The 18961-nt window shown below is 44.4% G+C and overlaps 2 protein-coding genes across 4 annotated transcripts; one reads left to right on the top strand and one right to left on the bottom strand.

Moving 5' to 3' along the window:
* Positions 1-1951: 1951 nt before the first annotated feature.
* Positions 1952-6112, bottom strand: cetn4 (centrin 4). Its single transcript, XM_018759658.1, has 5 exons — positions 5807-6112; positions 4956-5111; positions 3093-3221; positions 2553-2690; positions 1952-2439 (listed from the first exon to the last, which is right to left on the bottom strand). Exons 1-5 carry the CDS (start codon positions 5807-5809, stop codon positions 2350-2352), a joined length of 516 nt encoding a protein of 171 aa, XP_018615174.1. The 5' UTR covers positions 5810-6112; the 3' UTR covers positions 1952-2349.
* A 640-nt stretch (positions 6113-6752) lies between these two features.
* On the top strand, positions 6753-18586 carry fgf2 (fibroblast growth factor 2). Of its 3 annotated transcripts, none has more exons than XM_029251630.1 (5): positions 6753-6882; positions 7568-7655; positions 10225-11010; positions 14738-14841; positions 18381-18586. In XM_029251630.1, exons 3-5 carry the CDS (start codon positions 10833-10835, stop codon positions 18564-18566), a joined length of 468 nt encoding a protein of 155 aa, XP_029107463.1. In that variant the 5' UTR covers positions 6753-6882; positions 7568-7655; positions 10225-10832; the 3' UTR covers positions 18567-18586. The 3 variants fall into 3 exon arrangements, with proteins under 3 accessions (XP_029107463.1, XP_029107462.1, XP_018615176.1); XM_029251629.1 differs by having other exon boundaries at positions 7568-7690; XM_018759660.2 differs by lacking the exon at positions 6753-6882 and having other exon boundaries at positions 7235-7690.
* Positions 18587-18961: the final 375 nt, after the last annotated feature.

Raw genomic sequence — 18961 nt, 5'->3', positions numbered from 1 at the left:
CAGTGCAGTCAAGGGTCATTGGGCAAGCGGAAGTGATACCGCACATGTCGAGACCTTCAATTTGTTGTTAATGAAAGTATGTAAAGCACTTTCACTAGGAGTTTTAACGTTTCCCTGCGTAGTCAGGATGTGTTGGTGCGATAATGAGCTCACGGTTAGCCTGCTGAACTGTCTTTAGCAGCCCGGTGGTTTACTGTACCAGAAGAGCCCCATTTCTGTACAAAAACTCTTGCATTATTGGCTTTTTTGATTATTTGATCCAGTTCAGCTGCGTATTATTCACTGACGCTACAGAACAAAGCATTAAAAAGATGAGAAATGTGTCCTTTAGTGCTGGCAGTCAGCAACTTGTTGGCCCCTGATGGAATGAAGGGTGAATCCCCATATCCCACCCCTCCCAGCAGAATGGTGGAGCTCAGATTTGAACTCTTGAGCTGCTCAAGACACCAAAATTGTGTGAACAGCTTAAAAATAAAATTAACTCTTGTGAAATTAAATGTTTACTGTTCAACTTGTTTTATTAGCGCTATGGGTGTGAGTGTAGTTGTCAAATGAAAAGCCGCGGTATGTTTCACAGGGTACCAGGCTGTTTTGGAAAGTGGAAAGATTACGGAATGGCAAATTGTTGTACCATTTCCAAAAGTGAGGGTATTTGTCCATCCCATTCAAGCTTAGGGTCCTGTCTCTGTCCCGTTTGAGGCAACGTTGTGGTTCGACCTTAAAAAACATCAAAAGCTGGCAGTTGCTGGGTCATATCTGGAAAAGTTTAATCATGAGACGTCATCCCAAGTGTAGGTGCTATGAAAAACATACCAGAGCTTTTGCAATAACGGTCTGATTATGCAAAGAGGTTTCTTACTGCAGTATTTGTACATTAAGTTTAATATTACAGTTTCCACAGTGCCGTGACAAGTTTTACGTGAACTGGCGACTTTACATTTCCTTTGTGTGTGTGTTACCTGGTTCTGCAATATAAATGGGTGAATAATTGTGGGGAGTTCAGTGTACCGTATCTAGCACTGCAAGTCACCACGGACAAGTGTCACCTAACACTTTCTACATTCACATACTAGTTAGCATTTATATTGTACTCCTGTCAAGAAAATGACTAGAAGTATGTCACTTCTACTCTGAGGGAAATGATAATGACTAGCAGTATTTATGTGGAATAGGAAATAGGTGTCAAAGCCCTCCACCTCAGCCTTTCAACTTGTGGGCTGACACCAGGGTATTAGTGTCTTTGAGGTTTTTCTTGTCCTGTTGGGGCCAACCTTAGTGTCTCCAGAATGTATATGTTTTCTGTAATCCTTTAAATACTTCATAATCCATCACCACAGATGTCCCTATTTTCAGAATGGGGTGTTATGTACATTGTGCAAGATTTTTAGAGAATGGCATTTCAAAATCAGTGTATCAGTATTAAACATTTTAAATTCATCAACTGATCATTTCTGAATTTATAGGAGGGGGGATGCGGTGGCATGGTGGCGCAGTGGGTTTGGCCAGGTCCTGCTCTCTGGTGGGTCTGGGGTTCAAAGTCCTGTTTGGGGTTCCTTGCAATGGACTGGCATCCCATCCTGGGTGTGTCCCCTCTCCCTCCAGCCTTGCGCCCCGTATTGCCAGGTTAGGCTCTAGCTCGCCCCAGCCCCACTTGGGACAAGTGGTTTTAGACAGTGTGTGTGTGTTTGTTTATAGGTTATTTTACCCTTACTCTAAATATCTATATTAGTGTAATCTTGAATTTTTGTTTGAAAGGTCAAAATTAGTTATTGAAATGAGAGTTGAGAACCAGTGTAGGCAATGAGGCATATTATTTTCAGATATTATTAGGGAATTATGTACTCCATTGGGTCATATTTTGGGTAAAATTGGACCCAATGCAATATTTAGTGCCCTCTAATGGGCAAGAAGAGTACTTCCTATAGACTTTCTTGATTTCCCAGAAGTGTTAAAAAGAAAAAAAAAAGGTGACACAGCAGAATAGTGGTTAGGACACCATATTGTAATCTGAAGTCTTGTAAACAATGAAGCAAGGTACTAACATTCATTAAATTCTCCAGCCTGTATATATATTTAAGATTGTCAATCGCTTTGGTAAAAACTAGCAGAGTAAATCACAACTCAGGAATCACTTGAAGGACTTTGAGATGCAATTATGCTATTTAGTGATCAACATGTAAATAATGCAGTTCTAGATGAAGATTAAAATGGAATGTTATTTTACAAAACTATAATTTGTTATGTTTATAAAAGTAATTTTTACATCCTTAAAGTTGAGTAGATAATATACACAAACAGGTTTTTTCTTGAACTTTATCATGTTACAGGAATAAGAATGTCCCAAAATTTTCAATACAGATTGGTCTTCTTCATTATCCTAAGAAATTCCTGCTCATTTATTTCCCCATCCCCATCTCTGTCAGCTTCATCAATCATTTCCTGGTGAGGAAAACAACAGTCAACGACGGGGAATCCAAGAATAACAATGAAATGGTCTAAAGGCAAGGAGATATTTAACAATGTCACGGAAAGTTTCGTTATGAATGACTTACTTGAAGCTCTTCGTCTGTCAGGTTCTCACCGAGTTCTTTGGCAACCCGTTTGAGATTCTTGAAAGAGATTTTTCCAGTGCCATCATCATCAAACAGCCGAAAGGCCTTCAGGATTTCCTCCTTTGAGTCCTTCTCACTCTACAATAACAAATATTTGAAAAAGAAAATGCTTTAATGTAAACATTAAATGTTTTCAAAATTTATATTTTTTTTTCCACTGAAACCAAAATAGGATATGATGCTGCTTCTGCTTTACTGTAATTTCAAGTTCATGCCTTCTTCACAAATTTAAATACTTCAGGCAAAACATGTTCTTAATGGGAAAAAAATTATAGTTAATGTGTCCAGAAAGTGCATAACTGCAAAAAAGTAACATTTTACAGTTTGGGCTGTTGAAATTGTGGCTTCCAGTAATATATACTTTGTGTTGCGCTAACCAAAGCACTTGTCTAACACAGACTCCTCATTATGGATATCTCAGTCATCTCACTGTGCTCTCAGGTGCAACGGCCGTTGTACCAGGATGTTCCTCAGACTCACCATTTTTTGTGTCATCATGCTTAAGAAATCATTGAAGTCAATTGTGCCAGATCCCTCCTTGTCGATGTCAGCAATCATCTTCTTTATTTCTTCCTTTTTAGGCTCAAAGCCCAAGGCACGCATTGCCACCTGCAATAGCCATTATATAATGAAGGTCAAGTCAAGAAATGGTAGGATTCACAAAATACTTTACGTCGATAGATACCGTAAACATCTGTGGATTTCATATGTACAGTTCTCAGCTTCCAGTGGTGGAGTGGAAGGCTGGCTAAGGCAGAAATTTTGAATTTTGCATCAAATAAATAATGTGGTTAAAGTAGGACTCAGCCAGATTGTTCGCAGTAATCCCGAAAAATTTAAAATAATGAGCAATCCGAGTGGAATACAGTCAGATTTAGGGAAAGACCACAGAAGTGTTGCGATTCTCCCCAGTGAAGCACTGAGAAAAAGTCTTCAGTGATTCTTAAATACTCAACAAATTTGAAATTTACAGTACTAAAATAGCAAGCTCAAAGATATATTTTTTGTTCCATATTGAACAAAAAGCAAAATGATGCCAATTGGTGTTAAGCACACACTGTAAAATCTTAGCTGGACCTGGATTCTAAGACTTAAGATCGAGGGTGTGTGTGTGTGTGTGTCTGAGCTTCTGAGTCTGCAAATTGCATGTAGAAATGAAGGGCTACTTCCTTCACTTGGTGCTACATCACACCTTTTAAATGTAATATTTTTAAGGTCTATGTGAACAGGTACAAAGGTGGACACACTGCATTTCAGTCTCATACATGAGCCAACCCCAGCTCTCAGTAACCTGTCTCACGCCACATCTTTGCCAAGATTTGTCAGTATTACAGCTGCACTTCTTTGAAAAGCAGTGGCGGTTTCTTTTGTACAGACATTGTGTTCCACGGTTCTGATGGGTGGCGGAACGCTGGGAAAAGGGAAATCTGACCACCGTCTCCCGATGCGAGGCGTTCCGTGGACAGACTTGTGCAAGTTGTCGGCTTTACCGCAGCATACCTGACAGCAGGTAGCGTAGCGGTTACGCGTTATTACGGCTGGAATTTGTCAAGGTGTAAGAAACAGGTATTGCTGTAATACCATCAAGCAACGTACTTCCAGCTGCTACAGGAAAATCCAGCTTCATAACTCTGATAGTCACTTGAAATCAATTCAGTAAATGCAAAAATGTCAGTCTGAAAAAGTGTGAATGTGAGATGTCAAATTGTTACATACTTTGTTTACTGATAGATTCCACGTTGAATATCATCAAAATCACTGCAAATTGATTGTAACCAGGGGCCTCACAAAATGCAGGGACTAGTCATTCTTAAAGGATATGTCTGGTATGAAATATTGGTGCGAGACTTTTAAATTAATCTTTAAAATTACTGTGGTGCTAGTTGACCAGCAGACAGGGAAAAGCACCAGCTGGTGTGTGTGTGTGTGTGTGTGTGTGTGTGTGTGTGTCACTTGGCTGTTGGCAGTGGTCCTCCCACTCGAGAGGTACATGTGACAGGATGTTGGGGGTGTGAAATAAAAGTGGAGGAAAGGAAACAAAGGAAGCTGAAAGTAGATACTAAGAAATGCGTGTACAATGTGGAAAAGCGACGGGCCATCTCTCTTCAAATGAGGCGGTAGAGAGAAGAGGAGTGACTGGGAGTGAACAGTACAGTGCCTCTTGTGGGGGTTGCGGGGGGCACAGTAATTCATGTGCGCGTGTGACGTCATCCCCGCAGCGCCCTTCTCTGAGTTTGCCCAGGCTTTATTACTAGTATTATTATTAATATTATTTCTAGATGGAGAGCGCCGCAGGGCCTGTGTGTGTCGGTGACAGCCCGACACGACGAAAGAAAGAAATACCTTGAGCTCTTTCACGTCGATGGTCCCCGACCCGTCGGTGTCGAAGAGGTCAAAGGCCTCTCGGATCTCCAGCTTCTGCTCCTCCGTGAGCTCCGGCTTGGGCCCCGCCGCTTTCTTGCGCGGGTTCGCAGAGGGCGCCTTCCTGGAAGCGGACGCCTAAGTTTCAAACACAACAAGCGAGAGCGGCCTTAGTTTGTGCCGAGTTGCGTGTGTGGACTGGACACCGTCCCGGTCGAACGAACGAACGAACGAACGAAGCGCTCCTCGCGGTCCCCATTCTTATTAACCTGGCTGTTCGCCACAATAATATAATCTGCACGCGCAGAACACGCGATAACGTTCCGAGTCGAAATCATTCATTGTGTCTCGTCGCTTTTCATCGTGTTTGCGCTCGGGAGTTCACTAGAAAACGGAACAGAACTGCCTACATGTAGTACATGATGTGCCCACTTCCACGGGTAGCTGCGGGGCGGTACAACAACAGGCACTTGCGTAGCTACCGTAATGTTCGTCCCGGAGTGACGCTTCGGGCGGCGATGCTAACGCTGAAGCTAACAGTAGCCGTCGTGGCGCGTCCAGCTGTGTCCGAGGGCGCGCGGAGAAATCAATGGCGCGTCACAGGGCGCGCGAAGAGCTCAGCGCGCAGCACTCTCGTGAGCTCGAGCCCCGAGGCAGCTTCTTGCAGCTTAGCGTTCTCCATTTCCCGCCATGCTAAGTAGCCCGCAGTTCCGCGACAACACAATGGGGGAATGGCATTGGCCGGCCGAAAGAAGGTTTTCGCAGCAGTTATTCCTAAAACTTTCTAGCGTTTACTGCCATTTTTTTTTTTTTTTTTTTTTGGGAATACTCACCATGACGATTTCCAGCCAGAGTGTGTGTTGTTGGTGGCGAACCCGTCCAAACACACAGACGTCGGTTGCTACACAGAAAGAACAACCGCCACCACGTCGATATTTCACCACAGCAAATTAATTACAGCTGCCCGGATCAACAGGGAAAGAAAAAGATGTTAAAATAACCTAGTTTTAAAAAAAAGACCGTCAACTATGAAGCCACTGATAGTCTACAGTTCTTGCCGCTCTTCCTCTCTTTTCCCTCGGAAGCGCCTCGCCGTAGCAATGGAGCGCACGGTTGCTATGCAACGAAGAAAGGCGTCTTTTTACGAGTACCTCGTATTTACGCAACTTACGCACTCGAGGGTTATTTGCCCATTTGTATGTTGTCATAATTTTAATGAAAATTCAGTTTAATTTTTCATTCAATCTATCTTTTGCGACTTAATCTACAAAGTCAACAGTATAAAAAAATATATCTATCATTACACTAAAAAAGCAGCTGTGCATTTTACACTTCAGAATTCTCTTTCCCTGCATTAACAAGAATCTAAAAGTTTGGCATTTTTCACTATTGTGATTATACACACACACACACACACATCTTCAGAACCGCTTGTTCCATATTGTGATTATAATGATTGTTTATTAGTATTCAATGTGGACTTTTCACTGAAGGTATAGCTTGTTTGACGGCTTGCTGGGTGACTTGTACCACTAGAGGGAGACATCGCATGTAAACAGCCGAACGACCCCCCAAGAAGTAGCCAAACTAAAGCCAGTAAAGGGGCTGAGTGCGGGAGGGGAGGGGGGGGGCGCATATCTGGAGATTTTACATTCGCTGTATAATGTTAAGACATGTTCAAGTTTATTGTCATAGGTACAAGTACCATCTACAAGTATCATGAAATTGTAGCCCACATTATGTTTCAGAAATTAGTGCGTTTTAGACCTCATATTAACTAACGTTGGGAAAAAAAAAATCACATTTTTAACAAATGGTTTCTGTCAATAGTAGTTTGTTAGCTAATTCTTTAAAAATAAAACGCCGTATAGAGTTTGCAAATCAGACTCAGACATCTGGACAACATATGGTAAGTCTGATTAACATCATCTAGTAGTAAAATGTAGGTGTAGTAAACTCCTTTAATTCTTAAAAAAAGAAAGATGAGGTTTAATAGAAATGACATCATTAGAGCGAGGCCTTGGGTCTTGAGGGGACTCATTCTGCAGTTAAATAACAAGATAAACGAAAAGTGATACAAACCCGAAATGGAAGCCAAGTCCAGAAAGTCAAGGCACAGACTGGTTCTACTGAAAACGCTTTGCGTGTAACTGCCCGGAACTGCCCATATCTGCTCGGTTTTCGGGACCAAATAGAGATGTCAGGTCCCCTGTCATTTTCTACTTTTCTTAAGTTTTTCAGTAAATGCTCTTTAAATAGCCATTCCCTGCTAAAACTGCTGGGTGACCTTTCAGTAACTCCTAGTTTGAGCTAGATGTCATTAGAGACATGGGCTGGAATTTAAATGAAAGACAGCTGTTCCTCGAATAAATAAAAGTACAATCTCAAAATAGTGATTTGTTTTCTGTTGGCAAAACAAACTTTTGCCCCCTCAGATGCTAAGTGAACAGTAATTGTAACAGGTTTGTAATTACTGATCAGCCGGCAGGTTAACATTTCTATTTTAATCCCGCGTGTGCCTGTACAGAAGCGTATGTTCTAATCTGTGTGGGCTGCAGCCTGAGCCGTCCTACAATGAAGCTTTCTTTGTCCAGTTGAATGGGATCCAGTGAGTTGCCGGAAGGCACTGGAGGTGGCTGAGAGGACAAGACGACGAGGGCATTTCCTCTTTCAGCTTCAGCGGTGCGTCCACTTCGTCTCCATAGCCTTAACGGAAGGTACATTAGAAATGTTAAAAACACAGAGAGGGCTATTAAAACATTTCAGAACATCCCTGGAAACGCAAAACCTTTAAAAACACGCATAGTCGTTTTGAAGCAGCACAGCTGGAAGGAGGAGAACATTTTTGGTTTTGGTTTGGAATGCCTGTGGTGCAAGGTCGGTATTGTCTAAAGTTTACGAGCTGTTGTGCGAATGGGACACGAGCAGTTAAATGGCCAGAGTCACACGCACGATAAATTAAAGACAGACAGACATTATCATGGTAGGAAACGCACAGCTGCCTGGATGGAGGTAAAGGGATGAGAAGTTGTACACGAGATGTGGGAGCAAACAAGTGCTGTGCTCCTCACTGTTCTTTTTTGCTCTGTGCATGGAAATGTGGTTTATATCAGACAGAGAGGTTTGATGGAGCAGGCCAGACAGGAGATTAGTAGTGAGTAGTTGCGGTACTCCAGGTGAGATATCCCCATGGCCTGGACAACAAATTGTCAGGTGTTTTAGTTAAGGGCAGGTGCCAAGCAGGATGTATCTGCAGGACCAGGTTATGGCAACAGTGCGTTCATCAGAGACTCACACACACACACACTTTCTGAACCGCTTGTCCCATACGGGGTCACAGAGAACCGGAGCCCAACCCGGCAACTCAGGGCGTAAGGCTGGAGGGGGAGGGGACACACCCAGGACAGGACACTAGTCTGTCACAAGGCACCCTAAGTGGGACTCGAACTGCAGACCCACCGGAGAGACGGACCCGGTCCAACCCACTGCGCCATCGTGCCCCCTTCATCAGAGACTCCAGTGGGTCATTACTCCCAGACTTTTAACCGATGAGGTAGATGAAATGAGCGGGTTTTCCAGTGTGGTAGAGGCTTCTCGACAAGTGGACGGGCCAGCTGGGAGGCGAAGGATCTCCGTTTTGAAGATGTTGAGTGGAAGGTAGTGATGAGTCCTCCGATCAGAGATGAGAGTCAAGCAGTGATATTTGGGATATCATCAGCGTGACAGTGATGGTGAATCCATGACAGGCTACAACAGAACCGAGGGAAGAGGTTTACATGAAGAAAAGCTTTTAATTTTGCAAGTACTGTACTGTTTAAGAACTAAAACATTCTGCCTCGAAACTGTTGGCTTGGCACAGTAGGGCCCTTGGCATTGTGATATTGTGCAAGGTACTTAGTCTGAAGTGCTCCAGTAAAAATTTACAGCTGTATAAATATGTAAAGTCGGGCAAAATAAAGTAGCAGTACAGAGTAAAAGAAATGTGCAGCGGCACAACTGTTTACGTAAAACTTTTTCAACAACACAGTAATAGAAGTTCAATTAATAGTGCTCGAATTAAGCTGGAATGGCGACGAAGCCATCTGACGTGCTGGAGTTCCTTTCCGTGGAGGATGCAGTTCATTCATCCAACTGCAGCTGTCAGATGTGGCAGGATGTGCATGCGCAGCTGAGGTTTTCTCTACGCCGCAATGTTCATCCAGCCACAGCGTAAAATAGACTCAATGGGACAAAAAAATATGGTGAGATTTTGCTATCCCCAAATGATCTTTATAAAGGGACTTCAATCACATTTGATTTATTGTTGATCTTGAGCTGAAATCCCTCAGAGACCCACCCTCTGGGGCTTTGATTTTGTCTGCAGAGCATTTCTATGCCTTGAATTTCACTGGAAAAATTAGGGCTTTTTACGGAAATGTTGTGCGTTCCAGTGCTGGAATGCAACCGTTGGTTTCAGACCTTTATCGCCCCGGACCTGTCAGAATAACGTGGCTGTTTCACTTCACTGGAAACTGTTATGAGTGATCTAGGAGCTCACTAGCTGCATCAAAACAGTGTCTTGAGTGACGCCAGTGTTAAAACACATGCTGACCGCAAGTTTGGCTCAAGGTCCCGATCACAGAGCGGTTGGCACACGGGGTGCGCAGTAGAAAATGGAGGTTGAAATATGGGCATAGTGTGAACTTGGTGAGCAGGTAAGTTGCATAACATTCCTCTCCTCTCATGTTGACCTTGGAGGCAGTCTTGTGGGGGCATGGCCAGGTCCAACTCCCCCACGCCTTCCCTTGGCACCATGCTGAGGGAGCCGTGGGGCGCTATTTCAGGCCAGGGTCAACTTCGAACTCTTTCCGTTCAGGCCAACGTGACAGTTTTCTGTGAATTTCAGTCTCTCCACCTCTAGGGTGATGCGGCTCACCTTTGGGGAACTGGGACCTTGTTCTTATACCGCAGCACACGCTGTTGTTCAATGAGTTCAGAAGGCGTCCAAGCTGCTAAAAGCAAAGAGCAGCATCTTCAAAATACAACATGTAATGGTAACTGTTCACGGGAGCGTTGGTTTTAACACCTTTCAACTCGTTCAGTGTGAAATGTAATTGAAGAGTTTTGAAGAGCATCAGCAATTGTTGTGTCTGACCTGACGTGTGTGTTTTTCTTTTTTTTTTTTTTTTTTTATTTTACATCAGGCCTCAGACTAATGTCCCCCAGCGGTCTATCTTTCATAATTCCAAACTGTTGTACCTTTCTGTTGCAGGACCTCCTGGTTGCCAAGAAGGCCACGTGACAGAATTGGTGGTGTCAACCCTCCCCCGGGTGGAGAAGGAGAGAGAGTAAAAGGGGGCATGGTCCTGTCTGTCCATGTGTGTTTGTGTGTGTGTGTGTGTGTGTGAATAGGGGGGCGGGGTGTTGACGCATGCGCTCTGGGGCCCTGGAGGTAACATTACACTGATTCCCAACTGCGCCTTCACCAGCTGGGCCTCTGTAGATGACAGAGCCAGAGAAATCGGTGGGGTGGGGGGACCTGTCTGTCTGATAGCACGAATGTGAGAATCCAGCGCCTCTCCCTGCTACACCTCCTCCTGCTTAGCGGGAGAACAAGAGGCAGCGAAGGAGGAGGGTCCCTTCTCTGCTCTGCTCTGCTCTGCTCCGCTTCATTCCGCTCCACTCTGCTCCGCTGCCACTTTTCTCCTCCCGCACCGAGGAATGCGCGCCATCTTCACGGCGATCCCTTAGCCAGAGCTCCTATTCTCCGCAGCGCACCGCTGGCCTTACCGAGGAGGAGGAGCGGCAGCGGCGGCGGCAGCGGCGGCAGCGGCAGCAGCACTCCGGCCAGGAAGCGTGCAGACCAGGAGCCTGGACCAGATGGCGTCCGGGGACATCACGACCCTCCCTGCCGTACCCGAGGACGGGGGCAGTGGCACGTTCCCCCCGGGCAACTTCAAGGAGCCCAAGAGGCTGTACTGTAAAAACGGGGGGTACTTTCTGAGGATACACCCCGACGGCAGGGTGGACGGCATTCGGGACAAGAGCGATCCCCACAGTGAGTACTGCCGTCCTTTTTCCTCAGGGTTCTCTCACAGCAACAAGGATTCTTTATTCATTTTCCTGGAGTGCTGCACCCACTCAGACCCAGTGCACATGGGCACTGACCTCAGTTTTCCCGTGAAGCAAACCTACTGTGTGCTTCCTTGTTATTCACACACTGCGAGTTGTTCATGGCTCCCACTTATAGCAAGTTCGTGCGAACGAAATGGTCAAGGCAATTTCCTGGAGAGGTTAACTGAGGGCTTCGCGTTGTCTGTCCTATGGTGACCCCCCTCCCCCTTGCGATGGACTGCCAGGGATGGCACATTTCACCAAAACATCACACTCTCTCATTACCTGGAACTCAGGCAGAAAGAGTTATATGCTGAAAATGATTGATTTGTCCTTTAAATCTCTGATTTACACACACACACATACACAGAAGGAACACGGTGAAAAGTTCTGCCTTTTTTGTCAGAAATCTGTTCCAACTAAATATTTCTTTTGAAGCCGTTTGCCGGTCATCTCCTCTGTCCGCATTGTTCGTTTGCTTATGTTTAGTCGTGGTGACAGATTGACATTGACCAATTAAAATGGACACTTGAGGTGAAATAAATTTAAAAAATCTTTGACATGATCAGTACTGAAATTTATTCTGATATTTTTTATATATCAAGCAGGGGATGTTAAACGCCAGCTGCCAGGTATGGCTATGAAAGTGGAATATTTTTACGGTGATAAATTAATTAGTGTTGGAAGAGTCACTCAATTTGAGAATTTATTTGTATAGAAGCTACATTACTGATGCAGTGTCTAACCCGTTGCCTGCCGTGTAAACTGTATGAGAAAACATTTCGTTGCCGGAAATATAAAAATGGGAGAAAGGGTATCGCTTTTATTGGCAAATGAGTGGCAAAGGACTGTGTCATAGTAGACACGTTGAAAGTGAAAATGAAAGTGAAATCCTATTGTTTGACGAAATTTACTTCAATGTTTACAACACAGTAAACAACATTATTGTTTCAAATTAAAGTGACTGGTATGTTTCAGAATAAAGGTTGATTTTCGTGCAGCACTTAATCTTAAATAGTGAGACCAAAAGCCTGCCATTTCTGAGAACATCACGGAGATGTCGTCTAGTCTGATGGAGGAGGAAACAGTAGAGCGATCCTTCCATCATAAGGAAATACCCTTTGTACTTCCAAACAGGGTGTTCCCTTCGCACAGCTAACTGGCATCAGACATGTGAGTGTGAGTGTGAGCGGCTGCGGAAGTCATTAAGGTTGAAATACTACTCCAGTCTGACAGTTCATCAGCAGTGATTGTTGCGATGGAAGTTGTATGATGCTAAGTCCGGACGTTGGGGAAACGGTCTTCCTGTCCCCGACACGGTCACTCCGCACAACTGCAGGCGGTCGGACGGCGGTAGCAGGTGCACAAATCCCCTCCGGCTCTGACCTCGGAAGGCAGAGATTGAAGACGAGGATTTGAGGCTCGGAGCGTTGTAGCCTGAAACGCCCGGAAGGGAATCACATTTGTGCATTTGGACAAAAAGCACTTTACTCATATCGCTTCAGTAATTAATCAGATTGTGTGTAGGCATAGATACAAACATTTCTAACGTGTCTGTTTACGCAACGCAATGTAGCGCAGCGATCTGTCACCTCGTACAATGGCGTCAGCTAAATGAAGAATAGTCAACAAAAATGTCCTTCGAACAGAGCTTGGATTGTTTTCCGTGACAGCGGTCTCACTGTTGACCTGTACTGACAGACATTTATAGCAGAAGGCAGCGTTTACTTTTCTCTTTTAAGACGCTGAGATGAGAATAGACAAGTATTTTCATGAAAGGAGAAGAAAACGTCTTAGAGATGTTAACTGTTTTGTGTGGAACTCAACTCACTCGCTGGAGAAGGAAAATACTGATTAGTTGTGCAAAGAGGCTCACGATCAGCGTTCAGGGTGAAGGATGAAAGCGGTCAGACAGCTGTTCCGGCCTGTTTTCCACCTCCGTCCATCTCACATGGTTGCATTCAGAGCGCCGACGGTCTGTTTTCGGTTATGACCATCTGTTACAGGAAATCAAATTAGCGGAGAGCAGCCCCGTTGCCCGATAAGTGCATGCTGCTCTCTTGTTTAGACTCGGGCCAAGAGGGATTAAACACCCCGCAAAGCTTAATAGCTTGTAGAAGAATAGGAAGAAAAAAGCCTGTTTGAAGTGTGTTGGTAAGACCTGGGGTACAAATGTGTAAATGGCATCGATCAGCTCTTCACGGTCATTCACGTGCAAAAGTCTTGTAGTGGGAGAAGATCCGCCGTCACGCTACCTTCTTGTCCCGTTGCGTACATATAATCTGTGAAGTCCACAGGACAATGCTTTTGGCAGAAGGGCGGCTTTACTCACGACTGCGTATTGCTTCATAAGAATACTTACGGCGCTATTCATCGAAACTGATGTTTTCTTTTCTGTTAAGAAACTTCCAACGAGAAACACTTTCAACTAAAACCAGATTTGGAATTCGAAGACAGAGGACCTGTCAGGCATTTCTTGAAACGTAGGATTGGGCGTTACAGTACGTAGCTACATAAGATGGGAAAGCAATTATGTCGAGCGCAAATAATTAAAAGCGTTTACACAAGCTGTGTCCGCAGAGTAACCGCTATTTCTTGGTTCTTAGAATATCGTCACCAGAGTTTGGTCTGGAAACCCAAAATAGACCGTAGTGAGGCAAGTGTATCCAAGGACAGTAGGCCCGAAATTTAACTTGTCCTGACAGAGAAGAAATATCATGCGAAATGTAAAACCTTGTGTTTATTTGGTAAACTTAGTCACTGGGGGGGAAAAAAAGATTTGTTCATTGACCAAAACCACATGAAAAGTTCTGACAGGCAGATGTAGGCAGACACCGCTGTGTAATGGTACTGGATGCAGAGTTGATAATCCATGATTTCAATGCCATCGGAAGGTGAAAAATGTGATCGCTGACTAATGTCGAAGATCCCGCCGCCGTAATCCTGCCAAGCCTGGGGGGAGCTTGGCGCCTCCTCCTTCTCCTTCGGTGAACAATCTGTTCGTGTCCAGTCGTGATCTCAGATAAACACGGGGCGACGGAGTCTTGCATAAGTTACAGATATCCCCTTTTATTCCGTTTGAGATGTAGAGCAGCCGAGGTTATCGTCAGACTGCGTCTCCCGTCCCTCCGGTGGTTCCTACGACATTTCCTCATTTCGGCCGCTTATAAAACTCTGCGTTTCTACAGTCTGATGCACAGGGGCTATTTAAGCATGCAGCTTGTGTCCTCTTCAGCTATTTTTTCATGTATGACTTTATAGCGCATCCTGAAGAGAGCCTTATTTCGCGAGGAAGGTTAAGAAGTGTTAAACAGACTGGAATTGGTTTTTTTGTCATGCGGCAGAGCAAGGTCACCGCTTGACCCTTCCTGTTTTTTTTGGGAGAGAAGAGTGGAACATTAAACGGAAGAATGTGAGTCGGAGACACTATAAACAGTCTCTTTCCACTTCCACTTTGCCATGTCTGACACCATGCGGAGGGCAAAGCTTTTGGCAGATCCCCGTAGGTCACTTTGCCTGGTGTTCAAGGGACTGCAGCCCGTTTGCTAGGGATATATTTGGGGGGGGGACAGAACGCCATGTAAATTTTTTTTTTTTATTAAAAAAAAGAAAAATGTATCAAAATGACCACAGGGAGACCTTGTTGATGTGTGACGATTCTGTCATTTCAGTCAAGCTACAGCTCCAGGCGACGTCAGTTGGAGAAGTGGTGATAAAGGGACTCTCGGCCAACCGATACCTTGCCATGAATGCCGACGGGAGACTGTTTGGGATGGTGAGTTTCCACAACATAATCTATCAGCTGCCTGTTTTGTTTCCCCGGGAGGAGCCTTGTTGAGAAAGATTAGTTTGGATAGATCACATTAGTAATATGATTGTTTAACGTGTGTTCTCCAGCACTGAAATGAAGAAGAATGAATCAGTACACGGTATAAACATATTTTCAAGCAAACAAAAGAGTGAAAAAGTATTTGGCCAAGTAGTGGTTCGAGGTGCACATTAGAGCCTGTGACAAGTATGGGTTGTCTGCTGCGGACTGAACACTGTGAACTAGAGAATGGAAATACGCGTATTACGCACACGGTATTAACGGTGGACGCTAGCTTGATATTTATGACATGGACAAATAGCTAGATGACCTTTATTTCTGATTATTAATTCAGAATAAGTGAAGTGCTTTCATCACAGTAGCTGAAGGGTGTTAAGAAGATGTTCAATTCTAAAGTTAACACTTGGTGACGAAAAACAGCCTTGCCTTTGTCATATATTGTGAAATAGACCAATCTGAGGCTTGCATGTTATTTTCTTGACACGATTCTCCCACCCAGAACTACGTACCTCATGAAGAATTGCAGTTGTTCCCATTGTCTGAAGTTTGTTTTGACTAACGCGCCGTCTGTCCGCGCAACGGGTGTGAACTAATGATGTGAGCCCTGAAGACACAAACGCGTTTCTGGGCCTGTGTGAATGACCTCACATCTCCGTCTCTTGGGCTGCTCTTTCCACGTCTGTGCCGCTCATCACGCCGGGTGTGCATCATTTTGGGTGGAATCTGTTCCTTGAAGATAAAACCCCACAATACGTCAAGTGACACACGGTGTGGTGGTTTAAAGTGTTTTCTGATGACATTATGCGTACATTGCAATTCTTACACTAGGTTTATACAGGAAGAACATCTTGTATGTTCTGAATGATGTCATACTCAAAGAATGTAAGGTTTTGTAAATATTTCCCTATTAATGTGTATCAGAATACTTCTCAATTGCCTTTAGAGTAAGTATTTGTACTGTACACCAGTCACAGGAACACAGAGCAGGCTGCCGGTGTGGGAACTGTAAACAGAAGCTCCGAAGGAATAAAGGCTCGGCTATTGAGCATAAATCTACTGCGGTCAGCCTTGGCACAGCCGAGAGCCAGGCTCTCGGTCACGGGCGAATGCCCGTGGTTTCTGGGAGAAGGACTCGGGTTTCCTCAGACTACACCTGCACACTGGGTTTCTAACCGACTCCTTACTCGCTGTCACGTGCGCTTCTGGTGAGATACACGGGAGACGGAGGTTCTCTGGGTCGGAGGCTGCGGCCATACTGCCATCCTCCTCTCGGCTTCTGAACCTTTTTTAAAATATGGAAGTGGCTTTTAAACTGTGGGTCTTTTGAATGAATTTGAAATAACCTGCCTGATTACGTAGGAACCTTAAGAGCGCAGTGCCTTCCGGTCAACAGTGCGATTCCTCCACGTGCTCATGGTAGCAATAGTTGCGTGTTCTGGGCTTGTAATTGCCTCTGATAATCCAAATTCAGCTTGTAACACACTGCAAGAAGCAACCCTGTAATGCTCAAAGGGGACATGACACATGACACACACACTTTGTGGTCTCTGCAACCGAGCTCAATTGCACTTGATAGCTCACTGATCATTATCGTGGCCCTCCGAGGGGCTTTTCGCCTTTACTGTAGATATACCGTGTATTTCCGCTCAACTCCAACAGAAGGTTCCATAGCCCATAAAGTTTGTATTAAAGGGACCTGGGTTTGAACCCCACTTCGTGCTGTAGTACCCACAAGGGTACTTAACCTTAATTGATAAAGCAAAAATGACTCAGCTGCATAAATGGGTCACTCATTGGAAGTCATTTAAGATAAATGTCAATTAAGTGATTAAATTAAAAAAAGAATGTACATAAAACATGTGTAGTTAATGCTGATGAGCTCCTTTTTCGTGTGAAAGTACAGCGCTATTGGACACAAGTGGCCAGTCAGAGGTGGGCATATGGAAGTGGTTTTTGCAGTTCAGAGAGCTGCTTTGACCGCTGCTTTAACCCCAAGGCGTATTTCACTGCAGCCCAACAAGGAGCTCCTGGCCACCCATTGACGAGCTTATTATGTGACAGGGCACCTGGACAAGGGTCAGCCGGGGGGTGGGTTGCTACTTATTCGCTTCCGTGGGGGATGTCGCAAAGTCCCCCTCCCATGGTCCACCCTGCCCCCAGGCATTCACAGTGGCAGGTCTGATATTTTTTTTTTTTTTTTGGGGAATATATTCATATTTTATTTCTTTATAATGACACTTATACACTGATTGAGTCTTGCTTTCAAAGGGAGAACAATAGTACATGAATTGTGAGGTTGACTGACAGATACAACTTGCTGCTGACAGTTTTGAAAAAAGTTTTGACAAAACATTTTGGTTCGTTCTTGGTTGCTGTGTGATAGTCACCCTTGAGCAGGTTTTGCGAGTGGCCTTCACAGAGAGACAGGGAAGAGGTCCGGTCCTGGAGGTAGGGCCTCACGAACAACAGGGGCCTTGTTGTGCAGGCAGCGTTCTGCAAACCCAGTTGCCCTGAGCAACCAAGATCCAAGCCAGATGTGAGGGTTTATGTCATTAAGCTTCCCATACATTTCTTTGACCTCAGAATCTATTTTTTATTTTTGTCCTCTTTCATTCATTCACACAGTGGTGACCGTTCTCTCTATTTTATGAGTGGTCAGTTGTCAAAGACTGTCTTTTTTTTTTTTTTTATATTTAATAAAGAAAATTATTTGTGTAGCAACTTACAGAAATAGAGGAAAGGTGAAGCAGTTCTGTTTTATTTTGAGGCATTGCAAAATTATATTCCTTACTTTTTTCACTTTATCGATTCTCTTCAGTAGTATAACGAGCTTCAGGGAAACTTTGTCTGGGGTGTCAGTGGGGAAAAATTGAGATCGACAACCAGCAGGGTCACGTGTCAAACCAGCATTTGTGACATAGTGTGAAGTATTTTAACTATTGACGGTCATGTTTCCTCTAGAATGTTATAAGAAAGTGAAAGGAGACATTATGAAGACAAGTGTTGCAGAACAATTGGAAAATAACTGCTACGTAATTTAACACGGAACCACATTACCTACGTAAACACCGGACATTCCACTCGAGAAAGTAATTAAATTGCGCGAGTCATTTCCTAGCCCTGTGGGCAGCAGGAAGAAGTTGCCGTGACACGGTCCAGCCCCTAGCTATTCTGTCGTGCGCAACGTGGGACACGCACGGCTACTGTGTCTTCGGTTGTTAGCTATTTTAAAGGTCGCCCCAAATAGCGTCACTACAGCAACTGAGCTCGGCCATGATTCTGAAATCAATCGGTTGAATCGATCAGTCGTTTGGACTCAAAGCAATGCTGCTCTTTAAATGTGAAAATCCGAGTGACGCGATTCCATCCATTGGACATTCCTGCACAAGGTCATTTTGAAAGCCTTTTTAATGATATTATTCATACCTGCTTTAAATTTAACTGGTGCAAATGTACTAACTAATGGGTCTTTTCCGCTGATTCAGAGACGCCCAACAGACGAATGCTACTTCATCGAGCGACTGGAGGCCAACAACTACAACACGTACCGCTCCCGAAAATACCCCAACTGGTACGTGGCTCTGAAGAGGACGGGACAGTACAAGTCAGGCTCCAAAACGGGACCGGGCCAGAAGGCCATCCTCTTTCTCCCGATGTCTGCAAAATGCTGAGCTCTAAAACCAGCAGGGAACAGTAGGTACTGACAGATGTGAAAATGCAGCATACGCTCGACTCGGCCCCTTCCCATTCTTCAGCTGGCCTTCTGACTTTTCGCATAAGTAACATCATCAAACGGCATTACTAAGAAAATCAACATAATGTGAATTATTCTGAATGAGTAACGGATGAAATGAGTGTAGGTTTTTTAAGGCAGTATAAGGAATTCATAGAGTCCTACATTTCAGCAAGCACAAAGGGAACTGTTGTTGAAAAGCAGCAGATGACTTAAAGTACCAGTTTTATGCACATTAATATTTTAATACATTAAAGAAGTGAGTAAAATCCAGCCATAACCTCCAAAAGTCTTCCATTCTACCTAAGGTCATTTGAATATAGGATGCGATGT

This window comes from Scleropages formosus, chromosome 5 (assembly GCF_900964775.1).
Source record: "Scleropages formosus chromosome 5, fSclFor1.1, whole genome shotgun sequence".
Lineage (NCBI taxonomy): Eukaryota > Metazoa > Chordata > Actinopteri > Osteoglossiformes > Osteoglossidae > Scleropages > Scleropages formosus.
Note: the sequence above shows the minus strand (reverse complement) of the source record. Positions and strands in the feature narration are given on the sequence as shown.